The 24,791-nt window shown below is 36.0% G+C and overlaps 1 protein-coding gene across 7 annotated transcripts; it reads right to left on the bottom strand.

Annotated features, from left to right (window-relative positions):
* Window positions 1–541: 541 nt before the first annotated feature.
* On the bottom strand, window positions 542–22,295 carry LOC121871201 (probable Dol-P-Man:Man(7)GlcNAc(2)-PP-Dol alpha-1,6-mannosyltransferase). Of its 7 annotated transcripts, none has more exons than XM_042373389.1 (12): window positions 22,078–22,287; window positions 18,318–18,443; window positions 17,789–17,921; window positions 16,811–16,984; window positions 15,778–15,931; window positions 15,354–15,498; window positions 13,085–13,311; window positions 12,135–12,380; window positions 11,617–11,803; window positions 9,559–10,444; window positions 8,702–9,438; window positions 542–1,924 (listed from the first exon to the last, which is right to left on the bottom strand). In XM_042373389.1, exons 1-12 carry the CDS (start codon window positions 22,078–22,080, stop codon window positions 1,811–1,813), a joined length of 3,132 nt encoding a protein of 1,043 aa, XP_042229323.1. In that variant the 5' UTR covers window positions 22,081–22,287; the 3' UTR covers window positions 542–1,810. The 7 variants fall into 7 exon arrangements, with proteins under 7 accessions (XP_042229323.1, XP_042229324.1, XP_042229322.1 ...); XM_042373390.1 differs by having other exon boundaries at window positions 8,702–9,498; window positions 9,649–10,444; XM_042373388.1 differs by having other exon boundaries at window positions 8,702–9,615; window positions 9,706–10,444.
* Window positions 22,296–24,791: the final 2,496 nt, after the last annotated feature.

Genomic DNA, 24,791 nt, shown 5'->3' with positions numbered 1-24,791 from the left:
CTAGCGTGGATAGAAGACTTTCTGCATGACCACAAGCAGTGTGTGGTGATTAATGGCATGAAATCATCATCCGTACTTGTCGCAAGTGAGGTACCACAGGGCAGTGTTTTGGGCCCGTTGCTGTTTGTTTGTTTCATAAATGACATGCCTGACGTTGTACACTCCTCCATACAAATATTTGCCGATGATGCCAAGTTATTTCGGGAAATCAAGAACCAAGCGGACTGTGAAGAGCTGCAGGAGGACCTCTGTGGGCTCCAAGAATGGTCGAAGAAATGGCTGCTGAGATTCAATGTCAAGAAGTGTAAGAGGATGCACTGGGGCGTACCAACGATAAGGAGGCGTATCATATGTCCCAACGGGATGAAGAAACTGCACTATTTGAGACCGAATGTGAGAAGGACCTACCGGTAGGTGTGGATGTTGACAATGAGCTGAAGTTCTTGGGCCTTCCCGTCCCACCTTTTCCATCCCCATCTCCAATCTCTTACATACCATTAAAGTAGAGAACACAAATATGGATGTAGAAAAACGGCTCGTATGTATTGCAACTTTTTATTAAAACCATACACTATTGTTTTATCTATAGTAGTTCTAGATAAGCAGGAACAGTTTTATATTTTATTTGGGAGCATGGTGTCAAAAGCATATCATTTTAAAAACATACCACGAACAGGAATCCTTGGTTTTTCGTCTATACTGTACAAGAAATAGTAGCCTAGCCTGATACCAAACTCGCCCAAACATTTAATCCTAGGGCAAGTTTTTTAATTGATTCATTTTAGGTTTATAAGGTACGTGTTTCCTGTTCTCAAAAATAAACAAAACATAATATAGCGGTCCTTCTTGTGGTATATTTTTAACCCTTAAGCCCCGGGTTAGGGTGCTGCTGGCAGTACCCCCCGCGGAGATAAATCGAGAAAAAATCAACTTTAAAAAAAAAAGTGGTGGGAATAGGCGGACGTTCTGGAACGTCACCCGGGGCCTATGGGTTAATACTAGCAGTTTTACTGCTACTAGAACAATAATGTCACAAAATGCATTAAGTTTGTTTATACAGTAAGTATTCTAGAAATACAGCTGAATTTACTTTAATAAGTCAGTGAGGCACTATCTTCAACAAGAAAGCAAATTACACAGTATTGGTAAGCCTAACAAAGTCTATAATATTGTCTGTGGTAATTATTAGAATATTTATGTATCAGAAACTTTTTGCCAAATTTATTTAGTGGTATATAATAGTGATGTCAGTTAACTTAGTTTGAGATTAACTAATGCTTTTCAAAAATTTAACACAGTTTTTACAGTTCCTTTATCTTAAAAAATTACATATTTTCAACAACATGAATGCTACTAATCACAGATGTGTAAATTTTATGTTTCCTTAAATTCATCTAACAATTCAATTTCCTTAAATTCACCTGACATACATTTCCACAAGCTCATCAGATGATTACACCTTTTCAAGTTCATATAACAGTCTCATATACGGTAGTGCTGTACAGTATTTCCAAATTCATTTCATCAGAAAATTATATTCCCACAAGTTCAGCTGACGAATAATGTTTTTGTTTTTTATTCATGTAAAATTCACACTTTCAAAATTAATTTTATTAGACAGTTACATTTCCATAAGTCCAACTGATAATTATATTTTTAAGTTCAACTCTGAAAAGTGTGTGTGTGTGTGTGTGTGTGTGTGTACACACCATAAGCATCTTAACAGACATACAGTATTTTATATCCATACAGGTTCCAATAACATTATTCTGACAACACTTTGAATACCTTAGAAGACTTATTCAAAAGTTTAGTAGAGGGTGGTGAGAACATAGCAAACTGAACACAAAATGAAGACGTTCCACAGAAATTGTCTGACCTGCGCGACCATCCTCTCCAGCGGTGAGAGCGAGTCTTCATCGTCCTGGGTTAAAAAATGTGATATTCATATAAGTTTTCTACAATAATAATGATATTAATGATTATATGATGACTGTTATTATTCATATAAGTTATTTACACTACGTAATTACAATAGAAATAATCATGAAGTACTGTAGTATGCTGCTAATACTACCAATAATGATAATAATACCGTAGTAGTGGTAATATTGATAGGTAAATCTATAAACGTGATATTGTTCATATAATAATGACAATGATAACGGATCACTGCTGACATTTATACTGTAGTATCGTTATTATGATTAATAGTACCTGTACTAATAAATAATATTGATTAAAATAGTTATTTAATTCTATCTTGTCGAGCATTAATAAATTTTATACACTTTACAACAACACTTTGTTATGATTGATACTGCATAGGCAATCTACTGTACTGTTATGGCGCTTCCCTGAATCCTGTACCCTTCCAGTTTAATTCTCAGCCTTTCATGCAGTACGCTGTTGAAAGCTTTGGCAAAATCTAGGTAGTATATATTGTTGATGTTACCGCCCTGTGGATTGGAGACTTTCATCATGATTGCAAGCAGTGTGTGGTGATTAATGACATGAAATTGTCATGTGTACCCGTGACAAGCGGGGTACCACAGGGTAGTGTATTGGGCCTGTTATTTGTTTGTTTGTTTCATAAATGACATGCCAGAAGCTATACACTCCTCCATACAAATGTAAGCGAACAATGACAAGATCAACCAGACTATGAAGAGCTACAGAAAGATCTCTGTGAGCTTCAAGAGTGGTTGAAGAAATGGCTGCTAAGATTCAATGTCATAAAGTGCAAAAGGATGCACCTAGGTCGTACCAATAGGAAGGAGGCGTATCACATGTCCCAACGGGACGAAGAAACTTCATTAATAGAGACCGAATGTTAAAAGGACTTAAGTGTGTATGTTGAGAATGAACTGAAGTTCTCAGACCATTGTGAGAAGGTGAATCAATCAACTAAGCAAGTAGGTCTTCCCTGCTGGAGTACTGTCACCCCATCTTGTATTCGGGATATGCTAGAGACAGTCAGTTGGTTGAAAGTGTCCAAAGAAGGGCCACCAGACTGGTGCCTGCACTACAGTACCTCAACTACCCAGAGAGATAAGAACACCTGCAACTGCCTAGCTTATACTACAGATGGGCAAGGGGCGACCTAATTGAAGTACATAAACATCTCAGAGAGCACTACTCACTCGAGTGTTCATACCTGGAACTAGCGGAAGCCCGCCCCACAAGGTGTCACAGCTCAAGGTTGAAAAAGCCACAAGTCCAGAAAACTGTGACGGCACCAAATGTGAGCCCTTTCAAGACCAGACTTGTCCAGCACTAGAGCAGGTTCAGATACATCCAGGAGCCAGTGCATCCCCAGTACTTGCCAACAGTGTGTGACAAGAGACGTGACTGATCGCCCAAGTGGTTAACGAGCCAATTAGTGGCGAAAAGGATAAAAGTAAAGTACAGTAAAACAGTATGTTAAGCATCCTGGCTTCCTTTTTTTGGCTTCAGTGTCAATGGAATGGTTTATGTGATTTTGTTAAATCTAGATGAGGTTAGTTGTAATTTGATGTTTATTTTTGTTGGAGCTTTGACAGGATGAAGTAGTGTACCCGGTACTTGCCTCCTGTCCTAAGGTGTCACCCCTCACTTCCCCACTTCACCCAACTGTAAATGGTACCTGATTTTACAGGTTGGGTAGTGGCGGAAGTCAAGTGCAGTACTGGCCACATTGCTTTCTTGTGTACCAAAGTTTAAGTATACAATGTGCCTTTGAGACTCATTTTCACTATTGCCTAGATTGTCCCACTGAAAAAGATCTACCATGGTAAGTCACTACTTGTCTTATACTTGATTATTTGGTAAGAAGTCTATTACATCAGCTACTTATGTCATATTGTACTATACTTAGTGATGGTAACTCACATTGTCTTCGATTCATCTCTGACACAAGCCAAATAGAATACTGTATTAAAACTAGCATCCTCATACTAAAGGGGTTAACCACCCTAATACTTCCTGGGGGGGAAGTCAAGTTAGGCTAGTACCTGTATTAGGGTACTTAATCTTCAGATGAAATAGGCAAGGGGGTGAATCTTCAGATAATCCAGTTTTAGAGCAAGTTTGTAGAGCTTTATTACAATATGTATGCAGGAATTTGTTTTAAGAACATTATTGAATGAAATTGTAGTTGAAAGTGATGAAGTTAATGAGCTTAGTGGACTGTATTAGTTAAATACTGTACCTGATCACATAATTCTCGTGAAATTAAAATGTATTGTGCAGCAACAGTACACTACTGTTGCACAATAACTTTTACCGATTTACTGTGTCTACTTTATCCTGGCTTTGAGATGATCTCTCTTTCCAAGGAATGAGTTTATCTTACAGCTAATTTGTTATTTTTCTTCCAGACAGAAGATCACATGGTCAGTGTCACCCAGATGAGTATTGTGGGAAAAGTGAAGATATTTTCTTCAGCATCTTCCATTGAAAATGAAACTGTTTTTCTCCTACGACAGTACAACGACCTGGTTGATGTAGAAGTGATTTCTTGATGGCATTGAACTCTTTTCATTGAATTCAAAATAAAGGTTAGTGTGAATTCCTCCAGTAAGATTTGATTGAAATGGTTCTTTGGTCAAGATGATGATTATTACATTTGATATTGATACTGTAAATGTGCGAACAGGCAGATAACACCCAGTAGAGGTTGCAGCCTTCGGTTGAAGAAGCCACAAGTTCAGAAAATTGTCAGGGCAAAATTTTTTGGAGTGAGAGTTGTATACTATTCACTATTATTTGAGGATTAGTGATCCATTTAGTGCTCTAACAAGAACTTATAGCAGTGGTTCTAACAGAAAGCATTTGAGCATCTTGGAAAGATTGAAAATAATGGATGTAGCTGAAAAGGGAGTAAATTAACTTGGATTCCTCCATGTAACCTCACCACTATACAATTTTTGCATAGCTTTGGGGTAAAATGTGCATTGGGTTGGATTATAACCCCTTGTGTATTGGTTCCCCTTTGTGCTAAATAATAATAATAATAATAATAATAATAATAATAATAATAATAATAATAATAAAAATTTGTAAAAAAATAATAAAAAGTACTAAATGAAAATATGATACAGTACTCTACAGTATAATATGATGATAATGATGATAATAATAATAATAATAATAATAATAATAATAATAATAATAATAATAATAATAATAAAGGACCATTAAAAAAATCAATAGTAAGAAATGACATACAGTATGTATGTTGTGTTGTCAAAGTAAGAGAAACAATTGAGACCCTACAATTGTGTGTAAATGAGGCAGAAAGTCAGATCAGCAACCTGCGACTTGGTCACAATTTTTGTGATGCCATATGGCAGCAGCACTTGCCAACCGTGCGTAACAGAGACGTGACTGATCACCCAAGCGGCTAACGGGCCGATCAGTGGTGAAGAGGATAAAAGTATTAGACAATACATTATACTTCCAATATCTTCCCAAGTGGTAGTACCTTCCTGCTTGATAGCTGCCTACTACATTCCAAGGGGTTCGTTTGGTAGATATTGTCTACTAAACCCTTGTGCTAAATAAAATTTTCTGGTATTAGTCAAATAAAATATTAAAAGTGGTTTCACCATAGTGAAGGGGTTAACCCAAGATGGAAATGAACAAGCTGAATTCTGCATAATTTTTAAGCTAAGACTTACAAAATTACATAACCGGAGTAAGAAAATGGACAATACTTTCATATGAAAGTTTTCCATATATGCATGGTGAAATTAACAAAAGTAACATGATGGTCAAAATTCTGCAGATTTACCAAACCCCCTACACCCTTCACTTGTGGGCATAATTTTGGGTAATATGTATTAATGTTACTTGTCATTGAAACAAAGCCTTCTAAATCACAAAATTTCTTCTGTTCACTAACACACAGTAAACTATTCCCACCTCAAAGCTGAGTGGTTCATAAATAAAGAATCTAACACACATTCCTGTCAGGGAGAGCCAGCTTTATTAACTCCTCTGCTTATTATGAATGTGAAATCCTAACCATGTCAATTTGGTTGTACATACTGTATTTTGATTTCAGCTCTACACTGTACCTTTACAAAACACAGAGTAATAGCACCAATATTTTAAACCAAAGAGATGACACAGTTATCATACTATACTATTAGTTAATTGGGAAAGGGTCAAATAATAAGCACTCTTTTTATAATTATAATCTTATTAATTTCACAATGGATTCAGGTTAATTCACTCAAAATACAACTACTGACATTCACCACTCAGATAACATACGGTTAATGAGGAGGTTCTTCACTCTGTCCACCACTTGACTGTAACACAAAACAACAACAGTCTCATCCACTTACCATAAACTGTCAATCTTTTAAGTACTTAAAAGAATTATTATTTTTTTCTTAAACATCAGATACTGGACAATCACTACAACTGCCTATTTTAACTGGAAGAAGGTTTAGGGATTATGTAGTGTTTTCAACACTTTCTCTGCTCCATTTTTATCTTAATACGGAAATAATATAAAACCATCATAATTTTCTGAAAAGTATAGTGCTTGTACAGTGTTCAAACATGGACATAATTACTACTATGCATAGGAAGTTTTCATTTTTATTTACTTGCATAATGTACATAACTATCTGGACAATTATTTATTTTTACATCATCTGTATGTTTGGCTACTGGATGGAGGATTATTTAAAAAAAAAACATTCTCTTCAACTGAGAAAATGTTGAAAACATTGGACATTCCTATAAAACTTTGACACAATAATGACAGACTGCCTAATACTGCTTTAGAAATAACAGTGGGCTAGACCTATCTAATCTCACTACCTAAGAGGCCAGACTACTCTACTAAATCAACTGTAGGTACGGTAGTCTTCAGTAGACAGTTTCCTATCTATAAATACATCTAGAGAATCTACCATGTATTGTATAACATGTAGTTCAAAACATGGCCAAAATTGTCTGTGGGAGACAGGATAATAAGGAGATGGGAGTTATCACAAAGAGGATGCTTATTGCTCAGTAATTTTTTAAGGTCAATCATGAAAGAATACTACAATTAAACTAAGTTCACTTACAACCAATATTCTCTTTTAAACTTAATAGAATGAGAAACAAACCAACCCAAAGAACTGGTTATACAACTATAAATATTTCTTAATACAGCACAATACAGTACTGTATATTGACCAAAGATCAAGTTGCAAATCAGGCAATGATCATGTTTTTTCACATTCAGTATTAAGCTCACATAACTAGCTAATGCCACTAGAAGGCCAACAGAAAATTATATACAGTATATATATATATATATATATATATATATATATATATATATATATATATATATATATATATATATATATATATATATATATATATATATATATATATATATATATATATATATATATATAATTAGTGAGATCTGCCAACACTATACCCCATGTACAGTAAACCCTTGCTATTCACGGGTTTGCGATTCGCGATTTCGACTATTCATGATAAACAGATGGTGGCTAGCTTTAAGCCGCAACGAATCACCCCTATGTGCCTGCACCGTCTCCTCTCCCCCTCTCCCTTTGTTTGTGCTCAGCCATTGCCTATGATGCAACATCTCTTGTGTTGTACTCAAAACCTTAGTGCTTCTGTGTGATATGGCTCCTAAAAGATTGCCTAGTGTCAGTGCCAGTGATGATAGTGGAGTGAAAAGTTTAGAAACCTCAAAGCCAAGAGGAAACAGCTACCAATCACGTTGTTTTCAAGAAAGAACCAGCCGCTTACCCAGCTGATTGTCTCCCTCACCTACTTAGCCAGCTGCTGCCACCGCTCCACCATCCACCTCCCCACTATGCTTCATTAACCAGATTTCATCCTACTGTACAGTACACCTCATCAAGCTCCAAACTTCCACATGCGACACAGTAGTATGGTGACTTAAGTTTCTCATACACAGTATAGGTATACAGTTGTGCACTCAGGTAGTATAAGTAGCTATTCGCGGTTTTGCCAATTCGCGCCATTCCTTGGAACCTAACCCTCATGAATAACAAGGGTTTAATGTACAGTACTACAGTTTAAACTTTTGGTACAGTACACTATGGCATGAATTAGCATGCATCAAGCTACTCTGAAAGCTGTTTATCACAAAAAAATATATATCTATGGTACACTGTCAAGGCACTTTCTAGGAGTAACATCCTAAAATAATTTGTCTTTTAATGTCCTTGCAAATGCTAATTCTCTCCAAACTTGGGAAAGGTATATAGGGTAAGGACATGATGGGAATTTACTGTCTAATTAAGCATCATTAACTTTAATACCCGCTGACAAAGAAATTTAAGAACGTACTTCTCCACTTTACCGATTCAAAATCTTGAATAAAAAGTTATAGAAGGATTAATTGGCTGTGAGGAAATGATACAGTTTTAGAGAGTATGAGCATACTGTATTAACATTTCTATACCTACAATTAAATGAATCATATACTGTACAACATGCATACATCTGATGGGCACAAGGGACATACCACACACACATTAATGTTGTCAATTCAAGATTACAGACTCAATTGTTTTTAATGTTGGAAAAAAAATCAAAGCTATTGCAATCACTGAGTCTAAGTCTCTACATGCTTGGAGCTCTCCTGGTTACCAACACTCACTGGTAATGGTGTTAATTGGGGTTCAATCGAAATTCCTTTGGCACTTACTTCCTCATGTTCAGCCTCAGGGTTGGCTTCGTCTAAACTTAACGTCACTTCTACGAACCTAGTTTCTTCCTCTGCCGCACTGGCATCTTCAGTCTGTTCTAGAACTTCTGCTGTTTCAATACTCTCTTCAGGGGATAAAGGAGCTCCATCTGTGCCCTCATGAATCTCTGTATTGGTTTCAGGAACATCATTGTGAATAGCATCATCACTGACATCACTAAGGACATCGTCATTATTATTGTAATTTTTCACACTATCATTGTTACTGTCACTATTACTACCATCATCAATAACATTACTAATATCATCACTATCAATATGACCTACATTTTCATTGAAAACTTCTTCATCCTCACTTATATCATTGTCTGAGACATCATTATTTTTGTCATCATCATCAACAACAGTACCTACATCATCTTCAGTGATATGATCATCACTGATAATCCCTACATCACCAATATCATCAACTCTGTCTACATCACCATCAGTCATATCACCAACACCTGCCTGATCATCAGCAGTATCTTCACCATCATTACCAGTACTTACATCACCATCCATCATTTCAACAATACCTACACCATCATCAGTGACATCAACAATATCACTATCATCATCTGTACTCTCATCAACAATAACATCACCTGTACTCTCATCAACAATAACATCACCTGTACTCTCATCAACAATAACATCATCATCACCTGTACTCTCATCAATAATAACATCATCACCTGTACTCTCATCATCAATAACATCACCTGTACTCTCATCAACAATAACATCATCATCACCTGTACTCTCATCATCAATAACATCACCTGTACTCTCATCAACAATAACATCATCATCACCTGTACTCTCATCAATAATAACATCATCACCTGTACTCTCATCAATAATAACATCACCTGTACTCTCATCATCAATAACATCATCATCACCTGTACTCTCATCAATAATAACATCATCACCTGTACTCTCATCAATAATAACATCACCTGTACTCTCATCAATAATAACATCATCAACAACATTAATATCAACTCTGCTATCAGCGTCATCACTAACATCATCCTCATTACCTTCTTGCACACCATCACTATTAATAACATCAGTATTATCATTATGAGTATCATCATCACCTGAGGTGCATTGTGTACAAGATCCTGCAAGGTCTTCTTGTTCAATGTTTACTACATCTTCTATAACAGTGGGAGGTTCTGAGGCTGCAACTTCAGTTACCTCCCTGTCTTCATCTGACTCAAATGTTACTTGCTCATCCACATGATGGTCATCTTGAAAATCATCCACAGAGAGTATTTCAGCTACTCCTTCCTCTGGGGCTAAGCAACCACCATCAGGAAGTTTTGGCTCTAAAAGAATTTCTTCTTCAACAGACTCTTCTGTATCTTTTTGAATTTCATGCATTGTTGTTTCCCCTTCTTCAACCTCTTGTTTATCATATGTCTTCTCTTGTTCTTCATCTTCACCTTCACTTGTCTCTACTTCATCATCCCTCTGTGGCTCCCCTAACTCAGAGCTGGCCCTTTCTAGATGCTGTGTTCTTTCTCCCTCATCTTCCTGTGTCTGTTTCTCAACATTCTCTTGCTGCCAAACTACTTCTGCTTCCTCAGTGTCTTCTGCCCAAGTTTCTACCCCTACTCCATCAACCCAGGACCAGTCTATAAATTCTTCTTCTAAATTTTTTAAGAGGAATACTGCTGGTTTCACTCTTACCTGTGGATATAAAATACAGTTAACTGTAATAGACAATCTTGAAAATTCAGCTCATAACCCAGATGTGGAATGACTGAAAATAGGGTTAAAAAAAATAAATGCAATGGGGTGAGATGAGGATATACAGTAGCTGAAAGTAAAGATATAATTATTGCAGGTTGGGATTCAATAATTATGTTATATTGGGATCCAGTGCACCAAGGATTCAGTTGACCAGTCCTATATGTAAAAATATATAGAATAATCAAGATTTAATATGGAAATTGAAATATCAAACTTGCTGAATAAATGGTATATTAAAATGTATCAAGACATTCTGAACATTTGTGTAGTACAGTTAAATGATTGGCTGAGTATGAAAAGGTACATACAGCTTCAGGTAAACCTCTATTTTTGATATTCTAATCTACAATAAGTCGCATTAACGATGCTGATATATTAAAACCACTTCCCTATTTGTGATATAAACAGCCACTTTTAGGTAATATAATATCACCATATAACATAAGACTTCATGCTTATTAAAGGAAAAAAAATATTAAATGTGACTAAAATGGCTCAAATTCCTTTTGCTCCAACACAATAAAAGTTATTTTAGCATGTTATTGATAGGATGGTTACATCTACTATATGTCCATTGAGGGCATGCAGCTTATCCTTCTGCCTGCATTGAGGGATGCTGAGTCTCCTCGACTTTCCTGAGTGAAAACTGTGAAGACTCTAAAATTAAATCTGTATTATTGAAGATAACATTTAAAAATATATTTTGCATTCATTAAGAATACGGCACTGCTAAACAAGGACTATGAAATTGACTTCTTTTGACTTAAAGAACCGAATCTGAAGTTCATTACTTTATACCATATAGTAATAATTCATAGTCCTGCAAAGTATAAAAAAATATCAACACAGAAGATGTCATAATTTTCAATGGGTGTATAAACATGATGAACACCACCTCTGAAAAACAAAACAAAAAAAACATTGTTTTGTTCCTCTTACTAATAAAATGCAAAATAACCTGAACATAAAGCAACAAAGATGTTTTCTCATTTACTGTTATTCAATCTCTAGCTGTCTCACTCAATGTGTTCTGATCTGGCATCCCGCTTAATCCAAACATTATACAGGGTACCCAGAATCTCATTAAAAAATAAAAAATGAAACACCACCTTCACTGGAGGAAACTGTTGGTAATTGAAACTTAGATGAGAAAATGCTTCCACTGATGACATTATCTCATGGGAAGATGTGTAATGCTTCAGGTTGTATGAATACTTGGATTTGCCCTCAATCAGCAGGTGACTGAAGGCCCGCATATCTCTGCTTCCTGCCTTCATATTATCTGTCTTGTTGTACCTGCAAAAATTTTAAGTGGGATACATTTTCCTAATTCAAGTTCTGATAAACAATGTATTTAAGTATTTAAGCTTTGATCATGTTTGCGTGAACATTAGTTAATAAAGGTGTAATATACAGTTTATTAACCAGTAATATATCTATCAGAAACCAATTATTGTGCTGTTTTCTCCAGAAGGATGTTTAGTCTAGTAATGCATATACCAACTACCTTTGGGCATAACTGATCTGTAAGCACTTATCCATCTTACAAGGGCTGAACCTAAGTTAAATTGTGAGTGTAATACTACAGTTTACTATTGTTCCACTTTAAGGTAAATCTCCAACTCACTTCCAGTGATCATGAAGCTGTGTAAACCTTGATACTCCAGTCTGTGCTGCAAAGTTATCAATATGAATGTGAACATTAGCATCTTGTGGGATTACTTGATGCAGTTTGTAGATGGCTGCCCCTCCAGGGTAGTTGTTGGCTGAGATAGTCAATAGAAGGGTTGTGAAAGCCACATTCACCAGCAGATGCAGTGCACATCCAATAGCCAATAACTGACGCGTACCAGATTTTTCTCGACCTTCCCAACTGAAACATAGCATTTATCATTCATTAACTGTACTGTATAATATAACAAACCTAAGACTTAGAATTAATGATGGATAAATGTTACTTTATTAAAGTATTGTAACTACTGTACAAGTAGAGTAAATCTAATTATTCATTGGACTTTCCAGTTTGTTCCTAAAAGGTAGTTTGAATCCTGATACAGTACAACAATATTGATCCACTTTCAGGAATTATTGGAAAGAATTTTAATGCTAATATTACCTACAAGGTTTTATCCAAAAATCTTTAAAATTTTAATACATAACATAAAATTACTTTCATGTCATAAGTTTAAGTATCCCCTGCAGACTCCCATGTTATAGTACGTAATAAGTTTATAAGAAAATCACAAAAATCTAATTAATAAGTGTTATTCACTCATTACTTCAGTAGTTGATTTAGGGAGCTCTCGTGACCTAAAATATTGAATACAGTACTGTACTGTACGTATACATGAATTAATTATTCCAGGAACTACCAAAACTTTCAATCAGTGACTCATTTAAGGAAATAATAAATACTTATGTCATGAATACATGAGAGTTTAAAGACGACCCCTAAAACTATAGTACTGTAGTGATATAAGAAACTTGTAAAAATTTAATTAGTAAAAACAATAAAAAAAAAAAAGGAGTAAAGTATGACTCGATACAGTACAGTAGTACATGATTTTAGAAACTCACAAGAATTGGCAAGCTCTTGCAGCTGCAACATTGAGGATGGGGAACACGTAGATAATAAACCGTAGTTCCTTGTGCGGCAAAAAGGAGTACATAGCGACAAATATGAGAGCTGGTGTAACCAACACCTGCAGTCGTCTGTCCAGTGCAATACCAACAGGAACAAGAAACAAACTTAATCCCAAAGCTCTTGGTAGTGCTGAGTACCAGTACCACAAAAATGGTGAAGTCTGACATAAGTTAAGGATATTTGTAGTACTGTACATATGTCATACATTATATAATCACACAAATGAATACCTGTACCGGTAACAGATTTAAAAAAACACAATTTTGACTTCCAGAAAATTTTTTCTAACCTTTGAAGCTTTTTGTGCTCCTGTACATGGTGATTCACCCTTAAAAAGCATAATGCAACTTTGGAATTATTGTACAGTATATACTCAAGTATAATGCAATTTATTATGAACAAATTTTTATGCAAAAAGTAGGTGATCGATCTATATTTTTGAGAGGTTAAAAATTCATGCATTTCCATGGGTCATTTATAGTGAATGACAGTTACCCGGTACATACTCGCAGTAAGCTCACCATAACAGTATGCTCCTTTAACCTGTGTTTCCCTACCATACCCCTAGATTCTTTCTTTACATTGCTACATGAAGATCAGAACCTTATTCACTATATATGTCACTATAAATCTACAAAACCTGACATAAATGAAGATTTACAGATAATTTGCCTTTCATTTGTATCTGTTTGCATAGCTGGTGGGTGCCATTGCTGCCAAGTTGGACTTGTCACTGTAGCTACAGTATATCCCCCTAGCCCTCTTCCTACCAGGCTGAGCTGTGAGCTATATTACAATTATTTATTTTTTAACTCGTAATTTCAGGTAGAACGTAACTTTATTTTTTTTTATTTTTGTGTTACATGCACACACACAACCTTACTTACAGAAATAAAAAATAAAATAAAATCATGGTAAAAACCATAACGGAAATAAAAATTTTGTGTGATAAAGTTAGCACTCTGAGTGTGGGAGGGGAGGAGGGTCAGTGGAGTGTGGGTCCTCAGCTGAGTCCTGCGTGTAGTGAAACGATTGAAAAATACTTCGTTGTCCGGCAGCCAAATGGCAATGCAGTACATTTTCTTTTCTTTTATTTATTGGTATTACTTTATTTATAGCTCACATATACTGGTAGAGTTTACTGTAGTATATTAATTTATTTTACTCCTCACAGTTAATTTTTTTTCTTAAAACATTTTGATGAGACCTATCATAATGTGATTAATCACAAACAGGATGTACTGGCAATAAAATTACTTTAATGTTAGTGCCTTTATTAATTTTTGTTATATATTATAATAATATCTTTAGAAATTATCAGTAATTGGGGAGCATTATAAAGGCATATCCCATGATTACAATACAGTTCTGTACACCTCCCATGGCACTGAGCACTGAAGGGTGGCAGTGTTCCAGCTGAGGGCTGCTTTGCTATGGTAAGCATCCCTGAGACTTTGACAGAATGTACATTAACTTCTGTCTTTTTTTATGCTTTCATCATTGCTATTTACATGTTTTTGTTATTGCTGCTAATGTGCCTCCAATTTTAAGTTTTGATTTTTGTACAGATAAAGCTACTTTTAGCGGTGAATCTAGTGAATTTTATAAATAACAAAATAACAATGAATTCTTTAACCTCAGTACAGTATATAAAATTCTGGTAAACACTACGCTTGTGGCAAGTGACTTGGTAATGAAATTAGAGTAACCCAGAAATATACTTAATTTCTGCAAGTTAATAAAGTTTGTTTGTTAAAAAAAAGTTTAGTCATTTTTTTAGACTACAGTGAAATCAACATTAGCTAAACTGGGCATGAATTAATTAATTTTTCATTAACCCTGTTAACTTATGATGCCATCACTGCACCTAGCTGCCATGTGTTAACCCTAAAGCTTGGATATTAGCCCATATCACTCAAATCTTTAAGGAGAACTGCAGAAAACAATTAACTAATCACCTTGACCTCCCACTTCTTCAATATCTAGAGAATTATAAGGGATGCTGTTAGCCAAAGCTGACAGCACTGGCTCACTGGTGCACCAAGTGTCATAGAGTTAACATTGTCTGAAAAATTTTCTCACCATCCTAGAAATTAATAGACTACAGTGTATATACTTTCTGTATGTCTGTGTGTGTGTGGAAAAAAATCATCAACATACATGCAATGATAAGCGAAACAAATCTGATGAATAAAAGGATACACCCCAGGTGCCACTCTGGTTTTTGTAGGTGTTGAACCAGAAAACTTCTCCTTCTGGCCACAGAAGTCGACCCCAGAACAATGAGTCGATGGCCAGGGTCATCCCCAGGCAGCAGAGTCCAGCTGGTATGGCACTCTGAAGGAAACTGTCAGGTACAAATTAGATAAATGTTGGGTCTGTAGAATGTCAAATAAGTGACATGCTTATCTTCAATATTAATAAATGTACAAAAACTCATTAAAAATACTGTATAGGTTGTGTTGAATTTAGGAATGCCTATTAAAAAAAAGAAAAGAAAAAAGTGCCTAACATAATCCCTGATTTCCATGGAAAAGAAGCTGAAGAAATTACAAAACAATTACTTAAATCTCCGTAATATGGTGAACATATGTGAAACATAGTTACAGTATTGTATTTCACTCACGGTATGCTCTGAAATCTGCGTGTCAGGAGGTCAGCAAGCAGCATGGGGCCCAAAAGGAGACACAACTCAGACCTGAATATTAAAACTGCAATTCCAGATGTCCATACGAGCAGGCGATGACGTTGCTCCAGCCAATATGAGAAGGTGAGCAGGGCTGGAGAAAAACATAGCTGCTGTAGCAAACAAAAGAATGAAGTGTAGAATCTCTAATTATAGCCAGGAGGAAAGGCAAAGTGACCAGCGAGATTTTCCCACCCCAAACATTCCCTGGTAAAGCTTGCCTTGTTCATGAACTGAGCCAAAGACATTGTCTTTTTCAAGTCAAAATAAATTGTTCCATGACCAGCATCTCATCCAGGTGAAGCAGAGTTTGAGTACAGTTCCAACCTCAGCCTGGTGGTTGCTTCAATATCTAACAAATTAGCAGGTACACCTAGATATTAGCAAAATCTATCACCATCAGCAACCTTACTAACTGCCTCATTATCAAGAAGAAGAATATCCGTATAGCATCAATTTCCCCAAATCCCTTAATATTAACAAGATTCACATCACTAGAGACACATGACAGCACCCTTTGCTGTTTTCATGTAAGAATCGGAAGACTTGACATGAAAATAATCCACATCATCTGAATTCTGTGGGTGACTGAGAATAATCAGCAATCCTGACTGAATGACAAATGGACAGTCAATGACATTAGTGAGAGAATTGTTCACTAACAGACATATTCCTCAAGATAAAAGGGAAAATACAGTATATGCCAATACAGTACTAAAGGCCAAAAGGGAGGGAAGAATGACAACACTGAGAGCCTGAAGCATAAATCCCACTGAAAAAACAACCAACTAACTCAAAGAGACTCAAATACAACAGAAATAAGTTGTCCATATTTCAAAGAACTTGCAAGTGAGGGAAGTTATCCACCATGCAAGTAATAAACAAAGGCATGACAAACAAATACAATATCATGTTTTTATTTCTTAAATTACAGTATTACCATCAACTATACATAAAAAATAAATCTACTTACCTACAACTAATGCAAATGTGTTTGGCAGAGGACGGCTTAAGTAGTACATGAAGTGGAACTGTGAGGCAGTGATGAGTGTGAACCAGATAGTGAGGGGCTTCCCAAAACTCTCCTGCAACTGCTTGCGTAATTTTCGCCAAGCCAGGATAACCAGCAACCCCAAAACACCTCGCACTGGTGGCAGATATTCATTATTTAAAAAAATATAAAGACAATCTATATTTAGTAAATATCATCTTATTATTAGCTAACCTTCTATATATACATCTACCTATTTTCTAGCACCTAGTTATCCCTCCATCTTATTTAAATAGTAGACAAAAGTAAATTCTTAATCAATATACACCTAACTTTCCTTAACAATAAACTTAAATAAAACCCCTATACTGTACCCACTTATATTCTCAATTCATATAAAGAACATGAATCAGAACACAAGTGGCATCCCTGGTAGTGAAGGGGTTAAAAGAGTAAAGTATTACAAGTCATACAGCTGAGTCAACAAATTCAATCTTCCTTTCCTTGTATTATCATATGAACAATCATATTGTTTTTTAATTCTTTCTCAATCATAAAACCTCACTTTTTCAAAACTAAATTAACACCTTAAAGAAGATCATTTAATCAACATTCTCACTATTTTGCTGGTAATTATTAAAAAATAAATAAAAAAATATATTTTCTAATTAACTGTAATAAAATAATCATTGTTTACAATGATTTGCCCGTGTACATTACAGGTTCAGATATTCTGTATAGATATAAATATAAGGTTTATCTCCAAAACTTTGGTACATATCACCTTTAGATCTAAATTGCACTTGTTGCTAAATAATGTGTCAAAATGGTTAAGCCACTGTATCAAGTCTTTAATTAAAAAGGCTCAAACCACAGCACAATGAGATTCACTTAAAGGTGTAAATATCACAAAAATGTACATTCTTCAGTGAGTTTACATAAAACTAGCCTGTCACCTACCGATGTACTGAGCAATAAACTTGGAGAGCCCGAATAACTGGACAACAGCTACAGCTGGGTAGGCAATGGTTGCCACCACTATGGGGCCAATAAATGTTCGAGGTACCACCCCGGGGAACTCCAGGTGGTCATACTGAAACAGTTGTAGGGGGTAAAAGTTTAAAAGAACCATAAAATCTTAGGTATAAACTTTCATTTTACCCCAATGTTTAAAGACTTGACCAATATCTCTAAGATTATTCTAACAGTTAAATGTCTGTGTGGTTCACAGGTGATTCACTTTTTTTTAAACTTTACAGACTGGTAATTCAGCACTACAGTACTGTACTATATATAGAATTAAAGGATGCTAAAAATATAGATACAGGGTACTTGTATATTTATTTATTATAATATTTAACTTAAAATTACAGGTACTCGCATTCATCAAATTAATATTCCTTACATTAGTAGTTCCTACACACAGATAATTTTACTGACTAGATCTACAGTACCTGCTCCCTTAGGCTCATGTTAAGACTTTCCTAACCTCCTCCAGATGAATCCCCTTGTAGAGTAAATCATGGCAAGCTTGCAGATTGAAGCTCTCTTCCACCTTGGTGTATGGTGCAACAAAAAGGTGGACCAGTGCCACACATGCAACTAGCCAGTCCATCTGGAAAGATGAGTAATGTAAATTGAGTACATAGTAAACCCTTGTTATTCGCGAGGGATAGGTTCCAAGAAATGGCGCGATAGGGAAAGCTGGGAATAGCAGCTTATACTACCTTAGTGCACTAGTGTATACCTGTACCAAACAACTGACCAGCCGCGGCACCACTCATCCCCTCTTTTAACTTGTCTAATAATTCAACTTTCTTTCTCAGAGTCATCACTGACTTCTGCCTTTTGCATTTCACTCCACTAGCACTGACACTAGGCAGTCTTTTAAGGTCCATTTCACACAGAAACACTAAAGTTTTGAGAGTACAACACGAGATGCTGCGTGGGCTACTCGTGCTGCGGGAAAAAGCTTGCAAGGTAGCCACCACAGCCACCATCTGCTTACCGCGAATCGCAAACCCGTGAATAGGAAGGATCTACTGTATACAGTAATTCTAAAACAAAAATTATTAGACCTGTTCTCCCGGTATGAAACTTCCCTCCCTTTGTGTTGCATGTTTCCCAAACTCTGACCAAGGTGATCTTTGCAGTCTTCTGTACAAATAATGATATCGTATACTAATATCATACAAAATATAGCACACATAAAGAAGTCCGTTATCCATCTTTTCATGTTTACCAAGACTCTACATCATACTCATTGCTGAAATCAGAATTATAACGGTTTCTATCAGTACAGTGCATGGTAAGGGGATATGACTCGGTAAATTTCAACACCACTTTACCAGATCTTCCTCACCTTTTCACCCACATAAGAAACTGATTCTTACATTGGTAAAATAATCCTAACAACATGGTACAGTACAAAAATATGAACATAAAGAAAGCATAATCTAGAGGTGAATAATATAACTTTGAATCTTTCTTAAAGCCACTTGGATCACAAAGTTTAAATAAGGATCTTAACTGATTAGTAATGATGTCTAGGTGTAATAAACATTCACATTACCATGCTGAGGTTTTATTTTCATGTAGTATATTTACTCTTGAAACTGACAGTTGCACATAAATTTACAATAAACTACAGTATATACTTACTTCATACTCATTATTGTTCTTGAAGAAGCAGAAATACACAAGTGTAATGACAAGTATAGCCAGCATAGTGACACCTATCAATTACAGACACTTAGAATCAGTCAAAGAACAGACCTTCACAAATTTCATCACTTAAGAACCAGTTACTGGCATACAAATCTTAATGTAACAGTGACATACAAAATATTTCCACACGTCTTACTGTATTAACAATTGATGACACTTATTTCTCCAAGAGCAAATGTTACCACAAATAACAGAATTAAACCAGGAAACAGATAGCTAGAGTTTATTTTTCAGATTATTTCACCACTGGGGAATGGATCAACACCAATTGGGCACACACAACTGTCACAACACTGGTTATGTGACCCTACTAGGTGGAGATGGCTGAGTGTACCACGCTTGGGTAATTGCTCCCCTTATCTGTGCTTGGTCGCTCATGTGCAGCACTAGGCTGGCTCAACCACCCTATGCTCACATTGCATAACAAGTATCATATTTCTCATTGAAGTACTGTACAGAGACTAAGAAATGGAGGAAGGGTGAGAGACGTGCAAACAAATTTGCAAGTGCATATAATATAAAGACACTGGTTTTGACGCACACACACACACACACAACTACCGACTAATACACGAGTCAGCTGGTTCAGTGGGGTGCGGGGGGATGGCGCCGTGTGTGGGAAGAGGGAATGTTGCTAGGGAGTCAGCAGTAGCATCCTTGCTGGTCTCCTTTGCTATGGTGAAGCAGGGAGCATATGCAAATGGCAACTGTGTTAAACTTTCATTTTGCTTTTATTTACTGGTTTGGTAATAGTGTTTTTTTTTTGTAACCTATTTATTGGTATTATTTTTATTTATTTCCCACATTTACTGGTACTGTATATATTTTTTTAAGAAAACTATGGCTACAGGAGGGAAATACACACAAAAGTTTTTTCCTAAATACTCCCTGTTAAAATGGGGGGGGGTAGCATCTTATATGGCCGTGTGTATATACCGTAAAATATGGTAATGCCTTGTATCTGTGCATAGTTATTTTCATTTCCATAATCTTAATTTTCAGTATCTTTGAGACTTTTACCATTTTAAAGATTTTCTCTTCGTACAGTACAGTGCCCATACATTACAACATGGAGATGTCATGTTGGCTCAACATTACTTGGGTGATTTGTCCCGTCTCTGTTACGCACTGTTGGCAAGTACTGGGCATGCACTGGCTCCAAAATGTATCTGAACTTGCACCAGTGTTGGTCAAGAATGGTCTTGAATAAGCTCACATCCGAGTTGAATCTTTATGTACCTGTATATAGTGCTGTATAATAATTATTTTTTTAAATTCTGGCACTCACTTAATGAAATTGGAGCAGACGGTTAGCACCCGAAAGCGTTTATATATTTTGTTCATATTTTCCAGTTATTCTTCAGATAATACAGTACCAGGTAATAAAATCGAAATGACAACATTGCAGTATTTTTTCTTGTTAGCCTATCCTTCAATCATAAATTATTTGTTAGTGAGCAGGGCATCAAGGAAGTAATTTCACGTCTACGTGCTTTGTAGGCAAAGAAATAAATTATTTACTTAAATTATGGCACTATTGGATATGCCATGGCAATCATGTTTTGGTTCACATCGTCTGCTATATGGGAGCATCTGTGGTCTTTGTTTACATGTCAAAAAATGAATGACGATCTCACCGGGTGTGTTTATTACGATTTATAATGGATTTAATTCATTAAATTTTTATAGAAAAGTTGTTTGGATGATAGTAAGAAAATTAAAAAGACAATGCACAGGTTAGGAAGTTAGGTGAGGTGAGGTAAGGTTAGGTTAGGTCAGGTCAGGTTAGGTTAGGTCAGGTCAGGTCAGGTCAAGTTCTAATAGGTTCTGTGCATCCTCATTTCCATGTTCAATATCATGCAAATAGTATCTCCATAAATTTTGGTTCAATTCTTTAAGTTATTTCTTGTGCTAAGCATCCCCTCCACCTTTACCGTGAGGAAGTACAGACCCAAGGAATTAAGCTTTTAACAACCTCCCTAGGACTTGGTTTAATCAACAAACTTTTTACCATTGCTTGTACACCTACATTATCTATGTACTGTACATGATATTAAATATACAGTACAGCTGGAAAGCAAGATAATAAATAAATTATTAATAATCTACGGGTATATTTTCTAAGAGAATTAATACTTTGTAAGACAATTTTTTTCTTATAAGCCTCATTCCTTAACCAACGCCTATAGTTACATGCCTTGTTACATAACCATTTAAATCCTTACCACACCCCCGCACCTCTAAAACCTAATGGCAGCTGTATCACACCATAATTTATATGGTTTTAAATACGAATTTAGCAGAAAATAAAGACAAACTTTATGAAGATATAAGTTAATGTTTTATATGTGGACATTAAATCATGCACAAGCACTGGCAAGTTACCACTTATTGATTGATCCTCCACTGTCAACCGTTTTAATTAACACATTTTGTGGTCAGTAACTTCGCTTACTAATCTGTCAAATTACTTACTTAGGTATCATCTTGAAATATCACAAATATTAACAAAAGAAATTTACCATTTTTGCTGGGTTATATCTCGCTGGACACCCTTCCCCTAACGGCTCAAGACACTTAATTATAGCCCTGAGGCACGGGGTCTTACACTTGAAGAAGAGAATGACCTCCTGGAAAGTAATTCAATGTGAACTACGGTGAGGAGGTCTGAAATTGCTGCCACTCATCTCTACCGTCCCTGCCGTCCTCTCCTGTCTCTCCTAGGATGGATGGATGCTTATTCTGAAGTGCGAAAAACATCATTATTCAATCAGAAGGAGAGCTTTAAATATATATTATTATTCACGTATTAAGGATACACTTCTTAATGTCATATATAATTTAATTGTTCTCATGAATATTTTATTTCTCTGTATTATGGGGACGGAGATATAGAGGCAGCATCATTAGTATTAGATACCGTACTGTTACTATCATTTTGTTTATATATTGAAGTGATATAAAGATATTGATGTAAAACTAGTTATATACATAAATAATGAAGGTCTCATTAAAGCATAAATATTGAAATTGCGGAACTTCCTTTTGATTTAGTAGTTTTAGTTGGTTTTGCATTTCAGAACCTTAAGATGGAGGGATGTATATTAGTGTTTTAAATATACCACGAACAAGAACACTATCCCCTCAACTTTTATATTGTATGTATATAATTAATAATATAGCATACCCTGACCGATATTACAGTTTTTGTATAGTTGGGTCATGATATGTTTCACATTTCATATTCCCTCAAACATAAATTAATACCTCATTCGCGGTAATTTTTTAACAATGATTATTTGAAATCTTGATCCATGCTATCCTTTACTTCTATCCTCTTTATCACTGCTCGGCTCGTTGCGGATGGTCACGTCTCTGTTACACACTGTTGGCAAGTTCTGGGCATGTAATCTAATAGATTATTTAAAATGCTAACATTTTCATTAGATTAATTTAAATTTAGTCAAACTACGCAAACGTCATTGACAAAAAAACTTAGGTTTTAATAATACATTCGTGAAATTCATAACACGTTTATCTAACCTAAAATATATAAGGTAGTGCTTATCACATTGAGTTTACTCTTTGATATTAATGTGTATTTAATAGATTTGTTGTTCGCTCTATGAAAAACATGCCAGGCCACTGATGCATGAATGTCGTCTGCAGCAGCCTGAGGAAACGAGTCTAAAATAATTTCTTTATACAGTACATGTGATTTGCCCCAAAGACAAATGTGAGAATCATCTAAAACAGCAAGAAAACTAGCGAAATGATATATTTTTCATGTGAAAAGGGGTGATGGGTAGTTAACAAAAAATAACCAAAGAGGGCATGGCTGGAAATCACCATGAGAGTCAATGCTGAGTTTCCTGGTGTGGTGAGGTCAGTGGCAAAGTGAGACACGCTGATTCTCAATATTGTCCAAGCCAAGAAAGATCTCTGCTATAAAGAGGGAATACACACAATATATTCACACTATATTTAATATATACACACTATGTTCATTAAATATATCTCCTATTACGGGACTTAAAAGGGCTCCCGAGGTCTTTTAATTGAACAGAACTATTAAGGCCCTTAAAGTTTTGTGTATGTACTATTAGTACTTAACAGGAAAATGTCAGCCTTAATAACTGTTTGCTAGCACTTAAAGTTTTGTGTATACCGGCCCTGCTCTCCTACTGCACCCATCTTTGATCATCCTCCCTTAGGGATTATGGGGAAACTTTCGTCGTGGCCCTCGACATCTCCAAAGTATTTGACAGGGTATGGTTCAAGTCTTCGCTTTCTAAGCTTTCCTTTTATGGAATTTATGGTTTCTCTCCATTTTGTTCTCTATTTTCTAGCTTCCTTGGCAACCGATCCATGGCAGTTGTTGTCGAGGGATCGATCTCTCGCCCTTTCTCTACCAATAGTGGTGTCTCACAGGGTTCTGTTCTTTCACCTACTCTCTTCCTTTTTTTTATCACTGGTTTACTTCACACTACGACTAATTCTAAGTATTCTTATACTGATGATTCTACTCTTCACTCTTCTTCACATTTTTCCCTCCCCCCTAATTCTCAAACTACTGAGATCTGTTTCTAGAGCTGACATTTCATCTATCAATGCGGATCTGTGCAGCTTCTCCGAACGGAGAGGTAGAAACTTGGTTAAATTCAAAAGTAATAAAACACAGTATTTGCCAATTTCACTTTCCAAATTAGATGATCTCCCACCAAACACATTTCAAGACGCAATCAATCTGCCAAATTCTAAAATAGATATGCTAGGCCTCATCATTTCCTCTAATATGCCACGGAAGCCACACATCCACAACATTGCTAAAGCTGCCTCCCAAAATCTGGGAATGCTGTTCAGATGCCGTAGCTACTACTCGTGAGCAGTTGCTTCAAGTTCATTAGGGATGCATACGTCCTAACTTGGAGTACTGCTCTCATATCTGGGATGGCTCTTCTTATGTCCAACTGTTAGATAGGGTGGAATCAAAGGCATTTCGTCTTATTAACTCTCCTCCTTTAGTTGATGATCTCTTTTCTCTTTCTCTTCGCCACAATGTTGCGTCACTCTCTCTTTTACAGGTACTTTAACGGGCAATGTTCGGTGGATTTGGCATCCTGTGTACCTCCGGCAAGGCCGTGGGCTAGTAACACTCGTCTTGCCCACCGTTTCTGTGTGGGTGTCGGTCACACTAGATTCTAGTGACTAGAATAACCCATTATAGTACAAGTAC

Source organism: Homarus americanus, unplaced genomic scaffold (assembly GCF_018991925.1).
Source record: "Homarus americanus isolate GMGI-L3 unplaced genomic scaffold, GMGI_Hamer_2.0 scaffold40565, whole genome shotgun sequence".
Taxonomy (NCBI): Eukaryota; Metazoa; Arthropoda; class Malacostraca; order Decapoda; family Nephropidae; genus Homarus; species Homarus americanus.
The sequence above is the reverse complement of the archived record's forward strand: the minus strand, read 5'-3'. Positions and strand labels throughout refer to the sequence as shown.